This window comes from Accipiter gentilis, chromosome 4 (assembly GCF_929443795.1).
Source record: "Accipiter gentilis chromosome 4, bAccGen1.1, whole genome shotgun sequence".
NCBI classification, from domain to species: domain Eukaryota; kingdom Metazoa; phylum Chordata; class Aves; order Accipitriformes; family Accipitridae; genus Astur; species Astur gentilis.
Genome location: NC_064883.1, coordinates 47,771,715 through 47,788,564, shown reverse-complemented (window position 1 = coordinate 47,788,564; position 16,850 = coordinate 47,771,715). Strand labels below are relative to the sequence as shown.

General features: G+C 61.5%; 2 protein-coding genes across 2 annotated transcripts; both read left to right on the top strand.

Annotated features, from left to right (window-relative positions):
* The first annotated feature begins 425 nt into the window (after nucleotides 1-425).
* TMUB1 (transmembrane and ubiquitin like domain containing 1) lies at nucleotides 426-2,088 on the top strand. The gene is made up of 2 exons (XM_049798323.1): nucleotides 426-953; nucleotides 1,262-2,088. The coding sequence occupies exons 1-2, from the start codon at nucleotides 547-549 to the stop codon at nucleotides 1,614-1,616; spliced, it is 762 nt and encodes a 253-aa protein (XP_049654280.1). The 5' UTR covers nucleotides 426-546; the 3' UTR covers nucleotides 1,617-2,088.
* Nucleotides 2,089-2,266: 178 nt separating this feature from the next.
* On the top strand, nucleotides 2,267-16,832 carry FASTK (Fas activated serine/threonine kinase). Its single transcript, XM_049798968.1, has 10 exons — nucleotides 2,267-2,557; nucleotides 3,141-3,756; nucleotides 5,642-6,112; nucleotides 6,707-6,855; nucleotides 7,068-7,284; nucleotides 7,488-7,647; nucleotides 8,312-8,403; nucleotides 8,811-9,447; nucleotides 9,811-9,925; nucleotides 16,228-16,832. The coding sequence occupies exons 1-10, from the start codon at nucleotides 2,267-2,269 to the stop codon at nucleotides 16,312-16,314; spliced, it is 2,835 nt and encodes a 944-aa protein (XP_049654925.1). The 3' UTR covers nucleotides 16,315-16,832.
* The last annotated feature ends 18 nt before the right edge of the window (nucleotides 16,833-16,850 follow it).

Here is a 16,850-nt window from a genome sequence, read left to right as displayed (position 1 = left end):
GACAGCAATCCTTTCCTCCTGGGCCTCGCCAAGTACCACCACATTAACGCCCACACCTTTTGAACCTGGGCCCAGCTGCCGCCCCTTCCTCCGGCCACCCCGGAGCACCACGTCTTCTCAGGCTGCAGGTGCCGACACTTTCTCAAACCGATAATGGCGGATGAGGGAAGGGGTCTGGCCCAGGAAGCCCGACTGCGCAGGCTCAGCCTGGCGCGGGGCACGCCGGGAGTTGTAGTCCCGCCCCCGGGGCTGGGCGCGCTTCCGGAACGCCCAGTCCCGGGGCGGGACTACAGCCCCCGGCGTGCTCCGCGGGGGGCGGCCTCACCGCATGCACAGAATAGGACTACAGCTCCCGACGTCTCGCTGGCGCTCCTCCGCGCATGCGCAGCACCGAACTACAGCTCCCGCCGTGCCTTGCGGCGAGGCGGAAGCGGCGCGATGGCGGCAGGTGAGGGGCCCGGGCCGACGGCGGCTCCGGTCGCCCGCGACCCCCCGGGTTGATGGTCCCGCTCTATGCCCGCAGGTCGGTAGCCGCGTGCCGCCGCCATGGCGCTGATCGAGGGCGTCGGCGATGAGGTGACCGTGCTCTTCGCGTTGCTGCTGGTCGCCCTGGTGCTGGGGTTGGCCTGGGCCTCCACCCGCGCCCCCGAGCCCGCCGCGCCGCCCCGCGCCGCCGAGCCGCTGCCCGAGGAGGGGCCGAGCGCTGCCCCGAACCCCGTCGAGCACAAGGCCCCGGTGGCGGCAGCGGCGGCGGCAGGAGCGGTCCCCGATGGGGCGGGAGGGCTGGCGGCGGGGCTGCGGCCCCGGGCCGGCCCCGCAGCCGCGCAGGGTCCCCTCGGTGAGGGGGACGGCGGCCCCGCCGAGCCCACCATGGTGCTGCGGTTGAAGTTCCTCAACGACACGGAGCGCCTGGCCCGGGTGCGCCCCGGTGACACCGTCGGGGCCCTGAAGAGGTGAGGGGCAGGGCAGGCCGATTCTCCCGCGGCACCCCTGGGGGCGACCCTGAGCCCCGATGGCGGCTCCGTCCCTCCCCCCGGAGCAGCCGGGAGCTGCTGCTCTCGCCCTGGCGCAGGTGGTGTGCGCCCGTGCCCCTTGGACACCTCCGCTTGTGGTAATGCCTGGGGTGGCTGACGGTGAGGCACGGGCACAGGGCAGTGGGCGGTCAGGGCAGGTGCCTTCGCAGCCTGCTCCTGGGGGGGCAGACGGAGGGGGCGCTGTCCTGGCGAGAGCGTGACCTCTCCCTCCTCATCCCCCGTCCCAGGGCCTATTTCCCCGGGCAGGAGCAGCAAGTGCGGCTGATCTACCAGGGCCAGCTGCTGCGCGATGACACCCAGAGCCTGGCCGCCCTGCACCTCACCCACAACAGCGTCCTGCACTGCCACATCTCCCAGCACAGCCCGGCCCCCGCACCCACCGGCCCCCACGCCTCCGCCGACCCCGTGCACACTGCCCTCAACGTGGGCAGCCTCATGTTGCCGCTCTTCGTGCTGATGCTGGCCGTGCTCTGGTACTTCCAGCTGCAGTACCGCCACGTCTTCACCGCCACCGCCACCACCTTCCTGGCCGGCCTCACCCTCCTCTTCAGCTTCATGGCCTTCACCATGTACCGCAGATAGCACGGCCCCGTGACCCGAGAGGATCCACCGCACCCAGAACGCGCGAGGTCCTGGGTGGAGACTGCCTGCTGCCGCTGGACCTGGGGGGGGGGCTGAGCTGTGGACTGTGTCCCCCGGGGGCAGCAGGACCTGCCGGTGGCTGGGCAGGTGGCCCGTATGCTGGGTGCCCGGGGCCGGCTGGCACCACAACTGGAGCCGGAGCCAGGCTTGCTGCAGGAGGGAGTGCCGTGCTACCTCTGGGGGGGAAAGGGGTGTCCCGGTGCCACCCCCAGACCCTGCACGGAGCATCCTCCTGGCCCCCCCACCGGCCCACCAGCTGCCTCTTCCCGGGCCATGGAAGGGGTCAACTTCCCCGGGGAGGGGGCTGCCTCCCCACAGGAGGACGGGTCTGGCCGCCCGACCCCTCCCTGGGGGTGCCGGTGGGGTGGAGGCGGTTCCCGCCGCTCTGTTACAATTAAAGAGGAAGGACTGTGAACGGTCGCGGCCTCCCGGTTCTGCTGCGCCGCGGGCGGGGGGGGGGGGGGGGGGGGGCGGGACCGGGGCGGTGGGGGCGGGGCTTCGGGACGGGGGTGGGGCTTCGGGGCGGGGCTTCCCCACGGCGCGCTCCCAGCGGGCGGGGCGGGGCCTGCGCCTCCGGCCACGCGTTCCGCATGGCGGCAGCGCGCCTGCGCCGGCGGAGCCGCCCCCCGCCCCCTTCGCGAGGCCCTCGCTCATTGGAGAACGGCGGGCGGCTATTTACATATGCCGCCAGGCGCGCGCGGCCGGGGCTCGCGTGCCGGGCCCCGCCCCCGGAAGTGTGGGCCGCGCGGGGAGGGGGGGCGGGGCGGGGCCGCGGCCTCCTTCGGCCCTGCGGGGGCTGTCGGGAAGATGGCGGACTCGGTGTCCGGGCGGTGCTGAGCGGCCGGGGCGGCGGCGGGTCCCAGCGCGGCCGCGAGCGCCATGTAGGGCTGGGACCGGCACCGGGACCGGTGGGACGAGGGGTGGGGTGCGGGCCGGGCAACGCGGGGCCCGTCTAGGCCGGAGGAGTGGGGATGGGGTCTGGGTGGGACGGGTGTCGCGGTCCCGGTGCGGCCCAACCCGGCCCGGGGGTCTCGGTGGCAGGAGGGGAAGATCGGGGCGGCCGTGGGGGTCCCGGTACCGGACGGGGGATCCGTCCGTGCCGGCCGTCCTGGGAGAAGGGGGATCTGCGAGCCGGGGGGGCCGGGAGAGGGGAGGGGGCCGTGTGGTCCAGGGGACATCAGGCTGGGGACGCCTGTGCAGGCCGGGGGGCCCGGGACAACGGGGCTCGTGTGGGACGGGGGACATCGGGCCGGACAGCCCGTGCAGGGTGGCGGTCACGGTACCGAGGGGGTGCCTGTGGGCAGGGGGACCCCCGAACAGGGGGCTGTTTGGGCTAGGTACCCCTGCGCTGGGGCAGGTCTGTCCTGAGGGGGGTCCCAACGTGGGCTCCGCGCATCCCTCGCTGGCTCTAGCTGTCCCAAAGGCGCGAGCTCGCTGCCCCTCTCACCCCCGTCTTGTCCCCAGGGTCTCCCGGTTCTCCGAAGCCTCTCGAGCCGCCCTGCCCTCGCCATGCTGCGCCTGCTGCCATGGCTCCGTGCTCTGACCCGGGAGAGCGTGCGGCCGGGAGTCCTGCAGGGCCTGGCTGCTGGTGACAGGAGTGGGGCCGGGATGTATCCCACCTGCTATTGTGCAGGCAAAGCGAAGCAGCGGGCTGTGCTGCTCCCCCTGGACCCCTACGGCCATGGGCTGCTGCACACCTTTCCCCCGGATGCCTACAGGACTCGAGGCCATGGCAAGAGGAAGAGCTGGAACTTCATCCATGAGAAGATGAGTTATGACACCTTCTTCACAATGAAGCGTCTGATAGAGCGCTCACGCAGCGTGGGGGAAGTGCTGCGGTGGGTCACGCAGAACCCCAGCAAGGTGTCCGCCAGCCACTACCCCATCGCCCTGCACAAGCTGGGCCAGCTCTTGCAGCAGCAGCAGCAGGGCCAGGCCACGGTGAACGGGGAGAGCCGCGGGCCTGGCCAGATGCTGGAGCAGCCAGAGTTTCAGACTCTCTGTCAGGCCATCATCAGTGGCTGCTCCAAGTTTGATAACTTCAGCATTGTCAACTGCCTGTACGCTGCTGCCGCGCTGGGTGAGTGTCCCGGGCTGCCGGCATCTGCCTGTGCGGGGTCACCGGTGGAGGACAGGGGAGGTGGGCAGGGTAGTGGGACACAGGCTGGTGCTTGTGTTTGTGAGGTGAAAGGAGAGCTTGCTGGTCCAGCTGCCGTGGAAGGAGGAAGGACATACCAGAACAGGTGCCAGTGTCTGGGTTGGTGTGTGAATTTATGTGTGATGGTGCCTTTGTGGCAGATGGAGCCGTGCCCTTCAAAGGAGGAGGCTCTGCTTGGGGTACGCAGCAGGAAGGGAGTCAGGTGGACTGACTGCTACAGGGGGGATCAGCTGGCTGGAGCACCCAGCACACTGGCCCAAAAGGCAGCTGAAGCGGTGGCCAGTACCACCTGGCAGGGTGCAGGATAAACAGCTCCTTGAGTTTTGTTCCAGTCCCTGAAAATCGTCAAACATCTGTGGAAGCGCGAGACGTTGGCTAAACCCTTCGCAAGCCATGAGCGCTGTGTCATCGTGGGTTTAATACTCAGAAGAAGTTCAAGCTGGTTTGGATTCCTGGGCAGCAGCAGCAGCTTTTGGGCCGGCCGGCAGGCCATGCCCTGGGGGGCTCCCCCATCGCTGGGCTGAGGGCCCTCAAGGGCCCTGCAGATTCTCCCGCCTGTGAGGAAAGGGGTCAGGTCTGGCTGTTGCCTGCGGCAGCAGGTGCCTGCCCTCCCCACCCCAGTGGTTCCTGCCAGCCCTGCACTCCTCTGTCCCGTGTGCACGTCTCCTGCCATTCTGTTTGCTTTTTTTATTCCACCGCAGCTGCACGCTGGGCTGAGGCCTCGGCTGAGCCGCGTACGGAGACGCCCGGTGCCGGCCGTGGGTTGATGCAGTAACTCTAGATCCCGCTGAAGGGGGGAGGGGAGAAGTTTCTGCTCTTCCCCCCTCTGTCTCACGGCGCCTTGTGTTTGTTGACACTGAACTCTGGGCTGCCAGGCGCCTCTCCCCTCAGCTGGGCTCCCCCCGGCCTGCTCTGGTTTTGACCCACACTTTGTTCTCCGTCAGTTGCCCTTCCCTGCTCACCACGCTCAGCCGCTCATTAATAAAAATGCTAACCCGCCTTTTTGAGGCCTTTTTTAAGGAACAAAGCAACTGCTCAGACCAATTCTTCACTTTCCACCTTCTGACTCATTTTTGATTAATGATAAAACACAGCAGCTTACCCCATGCTGCCTCAGTTGCTTTAAAGCCCTTTTGAAAATTGAAATCTTGTCAGCTGGCTTAGGAGACCAGTGGGCTACCAGGGCCTCATACAGTGCCTAATGCTTCATGCATCTCCTGAAAATATCTCTCCTGACACACGAGGGATGGCCTTTGCCTTTTTTCATAACCGCACTGTGCGCCTGGCCTCTTGTCTTTCCATGGTTGAATAATACGTCCAGAGTTGGAGGAAAGTATTTTCCCCAGGAGCCGAGTTTGAAAGACTAAAGCTAAACTAGAAAATGGGAGAAGATGAGAAATGTGAAAGGATTAGTTCCTGTCCTACATGGACAGTTTTATTTTGGTAATGTGTTGATGTCTTATTTTCTAACCAAAACTTTTTTTAAAGTACTTCATGAGGTGTATCATTTGTCCATAAGAAGTTTGAGTTTTAAGAAATAAACCTTGCTTTTGTGGATGAGCTAAAGGACTTCCATTTTGGTGGAGTGAATGGGAATAATCCAACAGCTCCACATGACTTTCTCTGGGCGCAGATGCACTGATGTTCTGGTCAGGCTTTGCCAAACTGGTCCTCTTCGGTTTGATCACCAATATGGCAGAGCTGTCGTTATCTGGCTGTAGCCTCATGCCTGAGCTTATGAGGACAGTTGTGCCTAGTGAAGATGAGAGGTGGGATCTGGGCATCCCTAATCCCTTCTCTGTCGCAGGCCTGCCAGGGGAATCGCCGCTGGTGCGAGTGCTGGAGGATGAATCCCGGAGCCGCCTGGGCCGCTTCAACCAGAAGGACGTCTCCATGGTCTTCAGCAGCGTGATGAGGCTCCATCCGTCCAGCCCACACCCCTTGGTTGAGTCTTGCCTCAGCAGTTTGGAGCGGCACCTGGAGAAGGAGCGTCACCCCCAGACCCTCTTCCTCCTCCTCTCCTACTACCGGCTGCGGGCACAGGCGCTGCAGGGACACCCGGCCTCCGACCAGCAGCTGATCAACAACCGCAAGATCCTGCGCCTTGTCAGGCACACGCTGGGGCAAGTGAGTGCCATGCGGGAGCATGAGCTGGCCCTTTTGGACGAGATGCTGGCTCTGTGCGCCCAGGAGGCGAACAACAAGGCCCTGGAGGCCATCTTCAGCTCTCAGCTCTTCTACGAGAACCGCCAAGAGCGATTCATCCGCAGTATGGCAGGTGAGGGCAGGGTCTGCCCAGGCAGGGTCCCAGCCTTGCCCACTGTGTGAGCCTCTTCTCCGGTGCGGGGTGCGCTGGGCTCTGTCCGTGCACTTGGCAGCCTTGGAGCCTCCTTTCCTCGTCCCACAGGACATCTGGGTTTGTGACAGCACCAGCTGGGGCCTTGTTGAGCAGCAGGGCCTGCAGCAGTGAGGCTGGAGCAGGAGATGCTCTCCATTATGGCCACCCTGTCACTGCCTTCCCAGCCTAGCCCTTCCAGGGGCTGTGAGCCTACCTTACCTCAAAACTGGGAGCAGGTTGGTTTTGGTGGGGTTTTGACAGAAGGGCCCCCATTCTGTGCACGTTCCCGCTGCGCTCCAGCTGTGCCTTCTGGGTGCATGGGACGGGCATCTGCCCCAGCCTCTCACAAACCATGTAACTTGATGGTTTCTGGAAGCCTTCTGGGTTTCAGGAGATAAGGCTCTGCTGCCCAGGTCTCGTTACCTCCTACCTGCCTGCACTGCCTTTCCTGCCCAGGCTGTAGTGGCTTCTGGAGAGCTGCAGTTCGGACAGAGCTTCTCTGACAGATACCCTGCTGTGGTTTGCTCTGTGCAGAGTGGCTCCCCAGGAAGGCAGAGAACCTTACCCCCTACACCATGGCCCTCATTGCCAAGTATGTGGCCCGGCACCGGCTGCGTGAGCCACGGCTGCTTGATACCATCGCAAACTTTCTCCTGAAGCGTGGGGAGCAGCTTGACAGCAAGGTGAGTGTTCTCCCCAGTCTGCAGGGGATGCCTGGGACTGGCTCTGGGGCTGCCCTGGTGCTGGGGGGAACCGTGTCCCTTCTCTGCTATTGGGCTGGGGCATCTCACTGGGGACTGACCAGGATGTGCCCTGATCCTTATGGGTTGCCGGCTCTGGGCAGGCCTGGGCCTGACCTGTCCTTCATCCTGACTCCCTTTCCTCCTGCCTGCAGGTGATCCAGAAGTTGGTGTTTCCCTTCAGCCGCATGAATTACCGCCCATCCAACCACAGCGAGCTCTTCCCCAAGCTGGAAGCTATCCTGGAGCAGAAAGCTGGCAGCTCACCCCTGGCGACTGTCAACATCCTCATGTCCATGTTTCAGCTTAGCCATTTCCCCCAGTCCGTCCTGCACCAAGTCTTCTCCCCAGCCTTTATCACCAATGTTATGAGTAAGTTGGGCCTTTTCCAGGGTAAACCCAGCTGTCAAAGCTCAGGGCTGGGGTGGAGGTGGATTTTGAAAGCACTGGGCAGAACAGACTCCCCCTGGGAGTGCAGGACCACCTCGCTGGCAGTCAGCTCCCCCCCCCCAGGAGCGTGGCTGGGTTGGGAGGGACTGCCAGGCAATGTCTAGCCAGCTGTCCTCTCCCCGCAGGCAGCCCCTATGCGCTGATTGTGCGCCGCTACCTCTCGCTGCTGGACGCGGCGGTGGAGCTGGAGTTCCGCGATTACAGCGGCCCACGCCTCGACCCGCGCTACCGTGTCCTCATGTTTGAGCATGCCCTGACGGCTGACGAGGCCAACAGAAAGTACAGGTCAGTGGTGGGGGCAGGCGGTGTGCCGAGGAGGGGAGGGCTGCCCCAGCGGGGGAAGAGCACGGCTGGGAGCACAGTGTGCTGGGCACCCTGCTGCTTATCCCTTGCAGGTGGGCTGTGTGGCATCACTTGTGATATGGGGTCTGTGGCCTTGTTCTGGCAAGATCCCAGCCGGAGGATGGTGCCGGGGTAAAAGCCAGTATGTGAGCTCTGAAGCCTGTAGAGGAGCAATATAGAATCATAGAACCATTGAGGTTGGAAAAGACCCTTAAGATCATCGAGTCCAACTGTAAACCTAACACTGCCAAGTCCACCACTAAACCATGTCCCCGAGTGCCACACCTACACAGCTTCTAAATACCTTCACGGATGGTGACTCAACCCCTTCCCTGGGCACCCTGGTCCAGTGCTTGACAACCCTTTCTGTGAAGAAGAGCATGCTGTTGGTGTAGCGATATTGGGAGGAACTTTTCTGCTGAATGAGCTGAAGCATGTCCCCTCCTTGCTGCTGAACAGCAGAGCCCAAAGCTAAAGGCTCTCCTTGCTCCCAGGGGCCTTCACATCTCTGCGCAGATATGCTCAGTGAACGCGGGTTGGCAGTGCTTGAGTGGGCGGGCTGGTGGCCCTCCCTAGCGCATTCTCTGACTCTTCTTTTTCCCCTCAGTTACAAGGGGCTGGTGGCTGAGGCCCTGCGGCAGCTGGTGGGAGAAGAGTGCTATCGGCAGGACGAGGTGCTGCCCCCGGGATACTGCACAGGTAGTCTGGCTGGGCGCCCCGCTTCGGAGTAGGACTGTGGCTCCAGAGAGGGGGCTGGCAGTTGGGATTTTTGGGGCTGTGGGTGCAGCAGAAGCCCTGCGGCTGCCTGGGTGCTTGGGGGAGGCCTGAGGGTGGGAGGTTATTCAGTGCAGAACTAGGTTTGGCTGCTTTGTCACCACCTTCCCCATGATGCTGCCTTCCCCCAGCGCTTTGGGATGAGGCTCCCTGAGCCACCCCTGCTGCAGGAGGGCTCAGCTGGACCAGTGCAGCCGGGGGTTCCCTCTGTGCTCCTGTCTGCTGGGCTGGCTGGCAGTCTCCCAGCCTGGGGCACGCGGGGTCCTCAAGCCCATGTCCCATCAATACGGGGGTCTCGAGGCCCGGCGCTGATCCGTGTTCTCTCTCCACAGACTTCTTGCTGTGGATTAACCGCTCGGGCACTGTGCTGCCTCTCTCCCGTGTTCCTGCGGCTTCCAAGGCTCCCCCTGCCCACACTACAACGTCCCCTGCCGCCATTTCCTTGCGCTCGAGCGTCCTGGCCCTCACCTCGGACTTGCAGGACTTTGCCCCGTTTGCTCCAGAGACGCCAAGCAGCCCCCCAGGCTCCCGGGAGAGCAACCTGGCTGGGCGGTTCCTGCCCACGCTTTGCCCTGCCCCGGGGGGCCCCTGCTACCAGCCCTCCTCGGACTATTACTGCGGCCTGAGCAAAGAGTCTTCCCTGGAGAGCCAGGGTAGCTCCACGTTAAGCAGCCCTTCTGAGTGCCTCTCCGCGCAGCCAGCTGGCACCCCTGACTGCTCCCCCAGGGGCACTTCCACAGCCACCCTCTTCCAGTTCCCCATCGGCAAGATTCTGGAGGAGGAGGAGGAGACTACCACTGGGTGCCCTGGGCACGATCACAACTGCTTCCAAGGGGAGCAGGCCCAGGAGGAACCGGAGGAAAGGAGCCCACCCCCCAGCGAGGATGCCTGCCCTCCACCCTCTCCGTGCCGGCCCAGCCCCAAGAGAGGGCCGGGCGATGGACCGCAGGGAGCTGAAGAGATTCAGAGGTACCGAGCAGAGCCGGTCCGCATCCCCACTCCCTCCTGGCAGGACAGCTGCCCTGGGCACTGCCTTCAGCTCCTGTCCTCCCCGGCAGTCGGCCCTGGCCCCCTTCTGCCCTGTGTTGCCAGGTGCCTGGCAGCAGCCCAGGCTGCGCTGCAGAGACCCCCCCAGGCCCCAGGGTGCAGCACGTCCCGGCCTGGGTACAGCTGCCCCTGCCACCAGAGCTGGGCGTGGGGTGGGTGGGGGTGCTGCCCTTCATCCGCTGCTGTTCTGGGGACCAGGCACAGGTGACGCTGCTGCCCGTCCAGCCTGCAGGGTCTGCGGCGTGGGGTAACACTGCCCTCCTCCCCTTGCTCTGTCCTCTGCAGGGTGGTGCTGTCGGTCAACGACAAATGGCATTACTGCCAGAACTCCGACATACTGGTGGGCTCACGAGCCATGAGGGACAGGCACTTGCGATTGCTGGGCTACTGTCTGGTTCAGGTAAGCTGGGGGCTGCCCCCTTCCCCTCCTACCCCCGGGCAGAAACCGCTCGTGGCTGTGCGGTGAGATGGGTGACAGGCTGCGGGCTGGAGAGCCGGCGTCCCCACTGTAAATGCTCCTGATGGGAGCCGTCCTTCCACGCTTGCTGCTTGTGAGAGGAGAAGCGGTGCCTCATCCTCATGGCTCCTTTTTGCCCTCCTCCACCCCACCCTAAGACTTTTTCCAGGTGGCTGGTGGGCCATGCCAGCCCCAGTGCCGCAGTGGAAAGCACGGGCACAGGCGAGGGGACAGCCCCTCCTGTTTGCATCTGCTGTTCCGGCAGGAATTCCATCCTGTGGGTCTGCTGCCTGGAGCCCAAGATGGGTGTGCTGGGCAGGGAGGGGAGAAGGGGAAGCTGGCTCAGCCTGGGCCCGGCAGACACATCGGCAGTCATGGTGTCGGCTGCAGGGCCTCGGGGTGGAAATCAAGTGGGGACGTAGCTCAGCCTGATACCCGGCGCTGCCATCTCGGCTGTCAGTTCTGCAGCGTGCCTCTTGCCGCTGTGGGTGGAGGTGAGGTGAGGCAAGCCTCCCTTCAGTGCCTGTTTCGGAGCCCTGGCCTCTTTGGTTGCAGCCTCTGGCTGGTCTGCGGCGAGAGCTGCGAATGGAGAAGCCCTTGAGGCTTCACCACTGCCTTTGCAATTGTCTTCTGAGTTCTTTGGAAACTTCAGATGTTGTTTTAAGGTGTGCAGCTTCTACAAGACTATTTGTGGCATGATTTTTAGCTTGAGGATAGATCTTTGTGAGGAAAACAACTCAGAAATGCAGGCCTTTTATTCTGTTTACTTCTCCACTTCAGAGGTCACCTGAATTACAGTCATAGATCTACCAAGCAGTCCCATAGCCATTTTTTAAAGCTTCTTACCTCCCCCGCTACTGATAGTGCAGCATGCCAACACAAAGCTCCTCCTAATTTCATAATTTGCAACGTACATAGTTCAGAAGTCCTTTGTTTATGCATAGCTTTGGCGGTCCTGTGACTCGAGTTGTGGTATTTCCTTGGAGATCCCAAATTGCTGAGCTGTGGAGCAGGACCAGCTTTCCTGTGCAGTGCGCCCTGGGTATCCCTTGTGCTGGTGTTCAGGACAGGCTGCCCAGGGCTGGCTGTGTCCCCAGACAGTAGTAGGGCCGAGCAGCTTTGTCGTGTGGAGGAGGAAGGCTCCCCAGTGCCTGCTGCTGGGCTTGAGGCCAGTGCCACAGGCTCTTGCTGCGTGTCTGGGCTCTGGGATGCCCTCAGCTGAGGAGGGCACTTGGCACAGCTGCCTCCACTCCCAGCTTTGTGTCACCATGTCTGAGAGTCGAGGGCTGCCCTCACCTGCCTGCCCTCTGCTCAGTGCACCCACAGCAGCCAGGGACTGTGCTCACCCTGCACTTGGCTCAGCTGGGGGGTCTGTGCCCTGTCTCAAACCGGCTCTGGTAACTGTTACTGCCCAGGGCTGCACCCCTGGTGCAGAGTCAGGGCTGCTGTGAGAGGCTGAGGCTGCTGACCAGCAGCCTGACAGGATCTTTGAGGAGCAAGGTGGAATGGGCAGGGGTGCGGGCAAGCAAGAGTGCGCTCTTCTTCCCAGTGTGCACAGGATCAGTTGCTCCGTCCAGCAGCACGCAGTTAGGTGCCAGGACCCGAGGTCGCAGGAGCTCTTCTCCGCTGCTGAGTGTGCCTGATAGTCGTGCAGCTGCTAGTGCAGTTAGCTCCCATTGGGTGCCAGGCGCTCTGGTCCCATCCGCTCTATTCCCTCTCCAGCAGCAGACAGTGGCAGATCGTTAGAAAATGAGTTGGAAGTGGATCATGGATAGTCCAAGGACTCCTGCACCGGAGCATGTGTCTGGAACAGCTGTGTTTAATCGCCCAGATGGACCTCTTCTCCATGAGTGTTTTATTCCTCTTTGAACCTGTTCTTTCTTCCACACCCACAGCATCGAGTGCCAACAAGCTCCAGGCAGTACTACCTGCAACAAGCTCTGTTTGTTTTAAACCTGCTGTCTGGTCAGCTGACATAGTGCTGCTGGGTCTGATACTGTGAGGGAGTGAAGAGCAGCTCTGCGGTTACCTTCTTCTATGCTTGTGGTTCCAGAGGTCGCATCCCTTTGGCCACCCCTCTGAGACGAAGAGGCCCAGGCAATTCAGCTTCTTCCTCAGTTGAAGCTGCTTCAGAGCTCGGTTGTTATTCTTGCTGCTCTTGTTTGAGATTCATTTCCTCTTCTTCTGACACATTTACAGAATCACAGAGTAGTTGAGGTTGGCAGGCACTTCTGGAGATCATCCAGTCCAACCCCAGCTCAGCTAGAGCTGGTTGCTCAGTTCCACGTCCAGTCAAGTTTTGAATGTCTCATAGATAGGTTGCTTTTTGTGTACCCTCACAGTGAAAGAGGTTTTTCTTGTGTTTAGGCAGGCGGTGTGTGTATGTAGCTTTTTCTTAAGTTTAAATGGTATTTCCAGTATTTTAGGTTTGTGCCCACTGCCTCGCTCTCTGTTACTGGGCACCGCTAAGAGTCTGGCTCTGTCTTATTTACAACCTCCCGTAAGGTATTTGTACATGTAGATAAGATGTCCCCATCATTTTCTCCTGCAGCTCTGTCAACATCATCTCACGTATCATATGCTTTAGTCCTGTAATCATCCTTGTGGCCCTGCACTGGACATGCTCCAGTATGTCCATGTCTTGTTCTGGGGAGCCCAGCACTGTGTCTCACCAGTGCTGAGTAGCAGAGAAGGATCGGCTCCCTCGACCTGCTCGCCGTGCTCTTCCTAAGGCAGCCCGGGATGCTGTTGGCCTCCTTTGCTGCAAGGGAGCACTGCTGGCCGGTGTTCAACTTGTCTGTCAGGACCCTTAGTCCCTCTTCTGCAAAACCACTTTCCAGCCTGTTGGCCCCAGCCCGTCCTGGTGCATGGGGTTGTTCCTCCCTAGGCTCAGGACTTGTGCCTTCCCTGCCCGGGGGCCGTTTCTCCAGCCTGTTTAGGTCCTTCTGAATGGCAGCACAACAGTCTGGTGTGTCAGCCACTGCTCCGCATTTCATACTGTCTGCAGCCTCGCTGGGGGTGTGCTCGGTCCCACTGTCCAGGTCACTAATGAGGATGCTAAATGGCATTGGCCCCTGTACTGACTCCTGGGGTATGTGGCTTGTGACTTGGTCCAGCTGGATATCATGCCTCTGTTTGCAGCTCTTTGAGCCTGGCAGTTCAGCCCTCCTTATAGTTAATTTAAGGCCTTCTCTTGTTGGCTGTTGCATTGCCGTACGTCTGCTCAATCGGTATTGGACTGCCCGTTGTGCCTGGCAAACTGCTAAGCTGTCTGGGTTATGTCTGTGTGACTGTGCCAGGGCCGTGCTCCTCCTCAGATGCCATTGATCTGTAGCAGCAGCAGGTGTGGATTTGTCAGTGCCTCTGAACAGGGCTTCCTTCCAAGAGAGCCTGCTCCTTCTGTGGCACAGCAGGCAGGGGCTGCCTGCGGTGACTGCAGAGGACATCGCCAGGTCTGGTACTTGCGCCCTTCCTTGCCTCTGTCCTCCAGTTGGACCCGTGTGTTGCTTCCACCCTTCTGGTGGGTGGTGAGACTGCTGTTGGAGGGTCACCCACCTCAGACTTCTTCTCTGCCCACAGATGGTCTGGGTCTCAGCTGTTCCCAAGGTAGATGCTCTTTTCCCTGGTGGTCCTGACCTTTTATTGACAGCCAGCTCTTTTCCCTCAGAAGTTTCTGAGTGAAGACGCACTCCTTCCTTCCCAGGATCCTGCCCTGAATAATGGCCAGATTTGATGTTCCCACAAACCGTGTCCTGGCTCTGGCACTACTCACTTCCAGCCTGTTTGGTTGAAGGAGCTTTCTGTGCTGTTGATCCTTCCGTAGTGTTGGAAGGGCAAGCCCACTGGGGAGGCAGACCCTGCAGAGCCAGGCATTGAGGAAAGGAGCATGAAGCAGTGGAAGGAGGTGGCTCCATACCAGAGCTGCCAGAAATCTTTGATTCAAACCCACTGCAGCTAGAGGGCTTGGTTCCTTCTCCCCAGAGAGTTAGTAACCTTCTTCACCCCTGGCCTGTGTGAAACTATTGAAGAACAGTGCCTGTCTGCAGCCTCTTCACTGTCCTGGGGGCAGCGTGCGGTTTGTCTGTGTTTCCTGTCCCACTTGCTCATCTGTGATGGTTGCAAACAGATCCTGGACCCTGTGTAGCACCCATGTCAGGATCTAGCTTACCAGGGAGTCCCTGTGTCATCTGTGCCAAGTTTTCCCACCTTGTTCCTTTACAATGCCTCCTGTTAGCCCTCTTTCTCAATGAGCTGGTGAGAAAAAGCTTCCTCCTTTGCAGGCAAAATCCTATGTTCTCATGATCTGCAACTCCTGACGGATGGCAGTGGCCTCTCCAAGCAGCCTTGGATGCTTCTGGTATGAGAGACCAACCCCTTGCCATGCATGGAGCGCTTCCTGACCAACAGCTCTCCGGCTGACTTGGCTCCGTGCCGGCTCCTCCAGAGGCCAGGCTCCAGCCCTGCTCTGAGGACGTCTTCACAAATGCAGCCCCCCGGGTCTCCTGGTATCCATGAAGGGTGGAGGGCCAGATTAGTGGCACGGAGCTGAGTGGTGTGTCACTTCCCCACAGAGGGACGCTTTCCCCCTTGACGTGTCCCAGGCACTGTCTCTCGGAGCAGGTTGCAGTGCAGCTAGAGCTGCCGCTCTTCAGATGCAGAGCTTGTCTGCTCAGCTCCGAGGGCTGGAAAGGGCAGCTGAAGTTCTCGCTGAAAAACTCCCCTGCGTAGCTCCAGCCCTGTGTCACTGCCTCTCTTAGCAGGATCTCCAAGCACGAGGGAGAGTTTTTATTGTACTTCCATATTCCCAGGAGTGATGGGACAGGACTCCTCTCGTGTCTGAGTAGCAAAATGCACCAAGGGCTGGACTGCGGCTGGGGTGAGCGCACAGGTCCTGTTGCCGCAGTGTAATGCCTTTAGCTGTCTCCTGTGCGGCCAGACAGGGCTGGAGCGTGGGTCACAGTTACCCTTCGTTCTGCTCCACGGGCACTGGTGCTGCCTTCAGGGACGTTGCACCGGCAGAGCTTTCAGCCAGCCCAACAAGTTTTGGCCCCCAGTCGCTGATACCCATGTGGAGGGAACACTGGTGGTAGCTGGAGCCTCCTGTTCTTGACCCTGCAGATCGCTTCCCGCACAGCTGCTGCCGTGCAGGTTTGCTTGATTCCTTTGGTGCTTCCAGCCTAGTGCAGGGACGGGCGTGTGTCTGCACAGCCCTGCGTGCAGGCTGCAGCAGGGCCTTGAGCTGTGAATGACTGTTTTTAGGGATCAGGTGTTTTTAGAAAAGTGCCTGCTAGGTTGTCCCCAGACAGTGACTGGTACCAAGGGGAGGGACAGGGCAAGGGCCCAGACCCACCTCAGCTCTGACATGCGTGGGTGCATCTGTCTCGTGGTTAGGGTGGCCCAGGGCTTGTGGTCGGGGTGGCCTAGGGCCCGTGGCCCTCCAGCGGGGTGTTTAGCTCCAGGTGGTATTTGCTGTTCGGGGGCAGAGAGCACTCCTGGCTCCACAGACTGTTCAGCTTTCCTGGTGGGGTCTCCACTCCCCCTTGGCACCCCATACCAGCTCTGCTAGGCAAAGGGAGGCCTGTTTCTGTTTTTTTCAGTCCCAGTGCCTTCTTTCCTTACCAGACTGTGGTTAAAATGTGTTGGGGAAGAAACTGTTACCTGGGCTCGGCCCACTCCTGCAGCCCTTCTGTTGGGAGGCTGCTGAGGGGTGACTAACGAGCCTTGGGCTCCACGACGCCGTGCGCTGGCAGGGCGGCTGAGTTTTGCTCTTCATCCCTCCCTGGTGGTTGGCGACTGGGGTTCAAGGTTGGGATGAGGCTCGAGAGCTCCCCTAGTCCTGCAGCACCATGATGTGTCCTCCCTGTGTGCATGCTGGACTCGTCCCGTCCACGGTGGGGATGGGGGACGGCGCTGCTTGTGGGTGCTCTCTGCCATTGGCAGTGGGCAGCCAGGCTCAGGGGTGAAGCGCTGGGAGGGCAGTGGCAGTGCGGATGGGTGCTCGGGGACTTGTGCCCCCCCCTCCCCAGGAGGCAGTGAGGGGTCGGTGGGACACGGAGCTGGGGCTTGTCCACTCCTCCTGTGCCCACCCTTCCCTCGGAAGGAACAGCACTGTCCTCCTTCTCCCTGAGAAGGGTCCCGAGTCCTGGTTCTTCCCCCCCCACCGCCACAGATGGCTGTCCTGGGCAGCCTTGGGCTGGGTGCTGGTGGTGGAGCTGCTCTGACAGTTTCTCCCCGTCCCCTTTCAGCTGCCCTACACGGAGCTGGAGAAGGTGAGTGGCATCGAGGAGGCCAAGCACTACCTGCGGCAGAAGCTGAGGGAGCTGCGCTTCTGAGGGACAGACGCCCCGAGTCCTGGGCCCTGGACGGGGAGGGGGCAGAGTGGGGTGGGCGCAGGTGGGTGCTGCCAGCGCCTTGCCCCTGGGGAGGGGGGGAGACAGACCTGCCCCCCATCCCAGGGGGATACAGGGCTAGGCTGTGGGCGCCTGCTCCTTGATGTGGGGCTGGGGTAGTGTGAGATTATTTATTGCCGTTAGTGGGGGGGGGAAGGGGTGTGACTTGACTGGTGCGTAGGGGAGTGTTTGGGTGCTGGGGGGGGGGGGGGAGGTCACTCGCTGCCCCCTCTGCCCTGGCCCTGCCACCCCAGCCCTGTCTGCAGGAGTTGCTGCAGGGGTGCCTGGCCTGGCCTCCTGGTGGTACTGGGGGGTTGTCCCTGTGTCCCCAACACCGCTGCTGGGAAGGAAGGCTGGGCCTGGTTCCCACCTACGGGGTCCTGCAGGGTCTGGGGGGGCTGTGGCAGACTCCGCACAGGGCAGGGAGTGGGTTGGGAAGGGCCGGCTGTTTGCACAGGGGCTGCTCCCCGGGCTGGGAG

Coding starts and splice junctions, on each gene's coding strand:
- TMUB1 (XM_049798323.1), top strand. CDS start 547: ATGGCGCTGATCGAGGGCGTCGGCGATGAGGTGACCGTGCTCTTCGCG. Junction 954..1,261: donor ACCGTCGGGGCCCTGAAGAG/GTGAGGGGCAGG, acceptor CCCCCGTCCCAG/GGCCTATTTCCCCGGGCAGG.
- FASTK (XM_049798968.1), top strand. CDS start 2,267: ATGGCGGCAGCGCGCCTGCGCCGGCGGAGCCGCCCCCCGCCCCCTTCG. Junction 2,558..3,140: donor AGCGCGGCCGCGAGCGCCAT/GTAGGGCTGGGA, acceptor TCTTGTCCCCAG/GGTCTCCCGGTTCTCCGAAG. Junction 8,404..8,810: donor GCCCCCGGGATACTGCACAG/GTAGTCTGGCTG, acceptor CTCTCTCCACAG/ACTTCTTGCTGTGGATTAAC.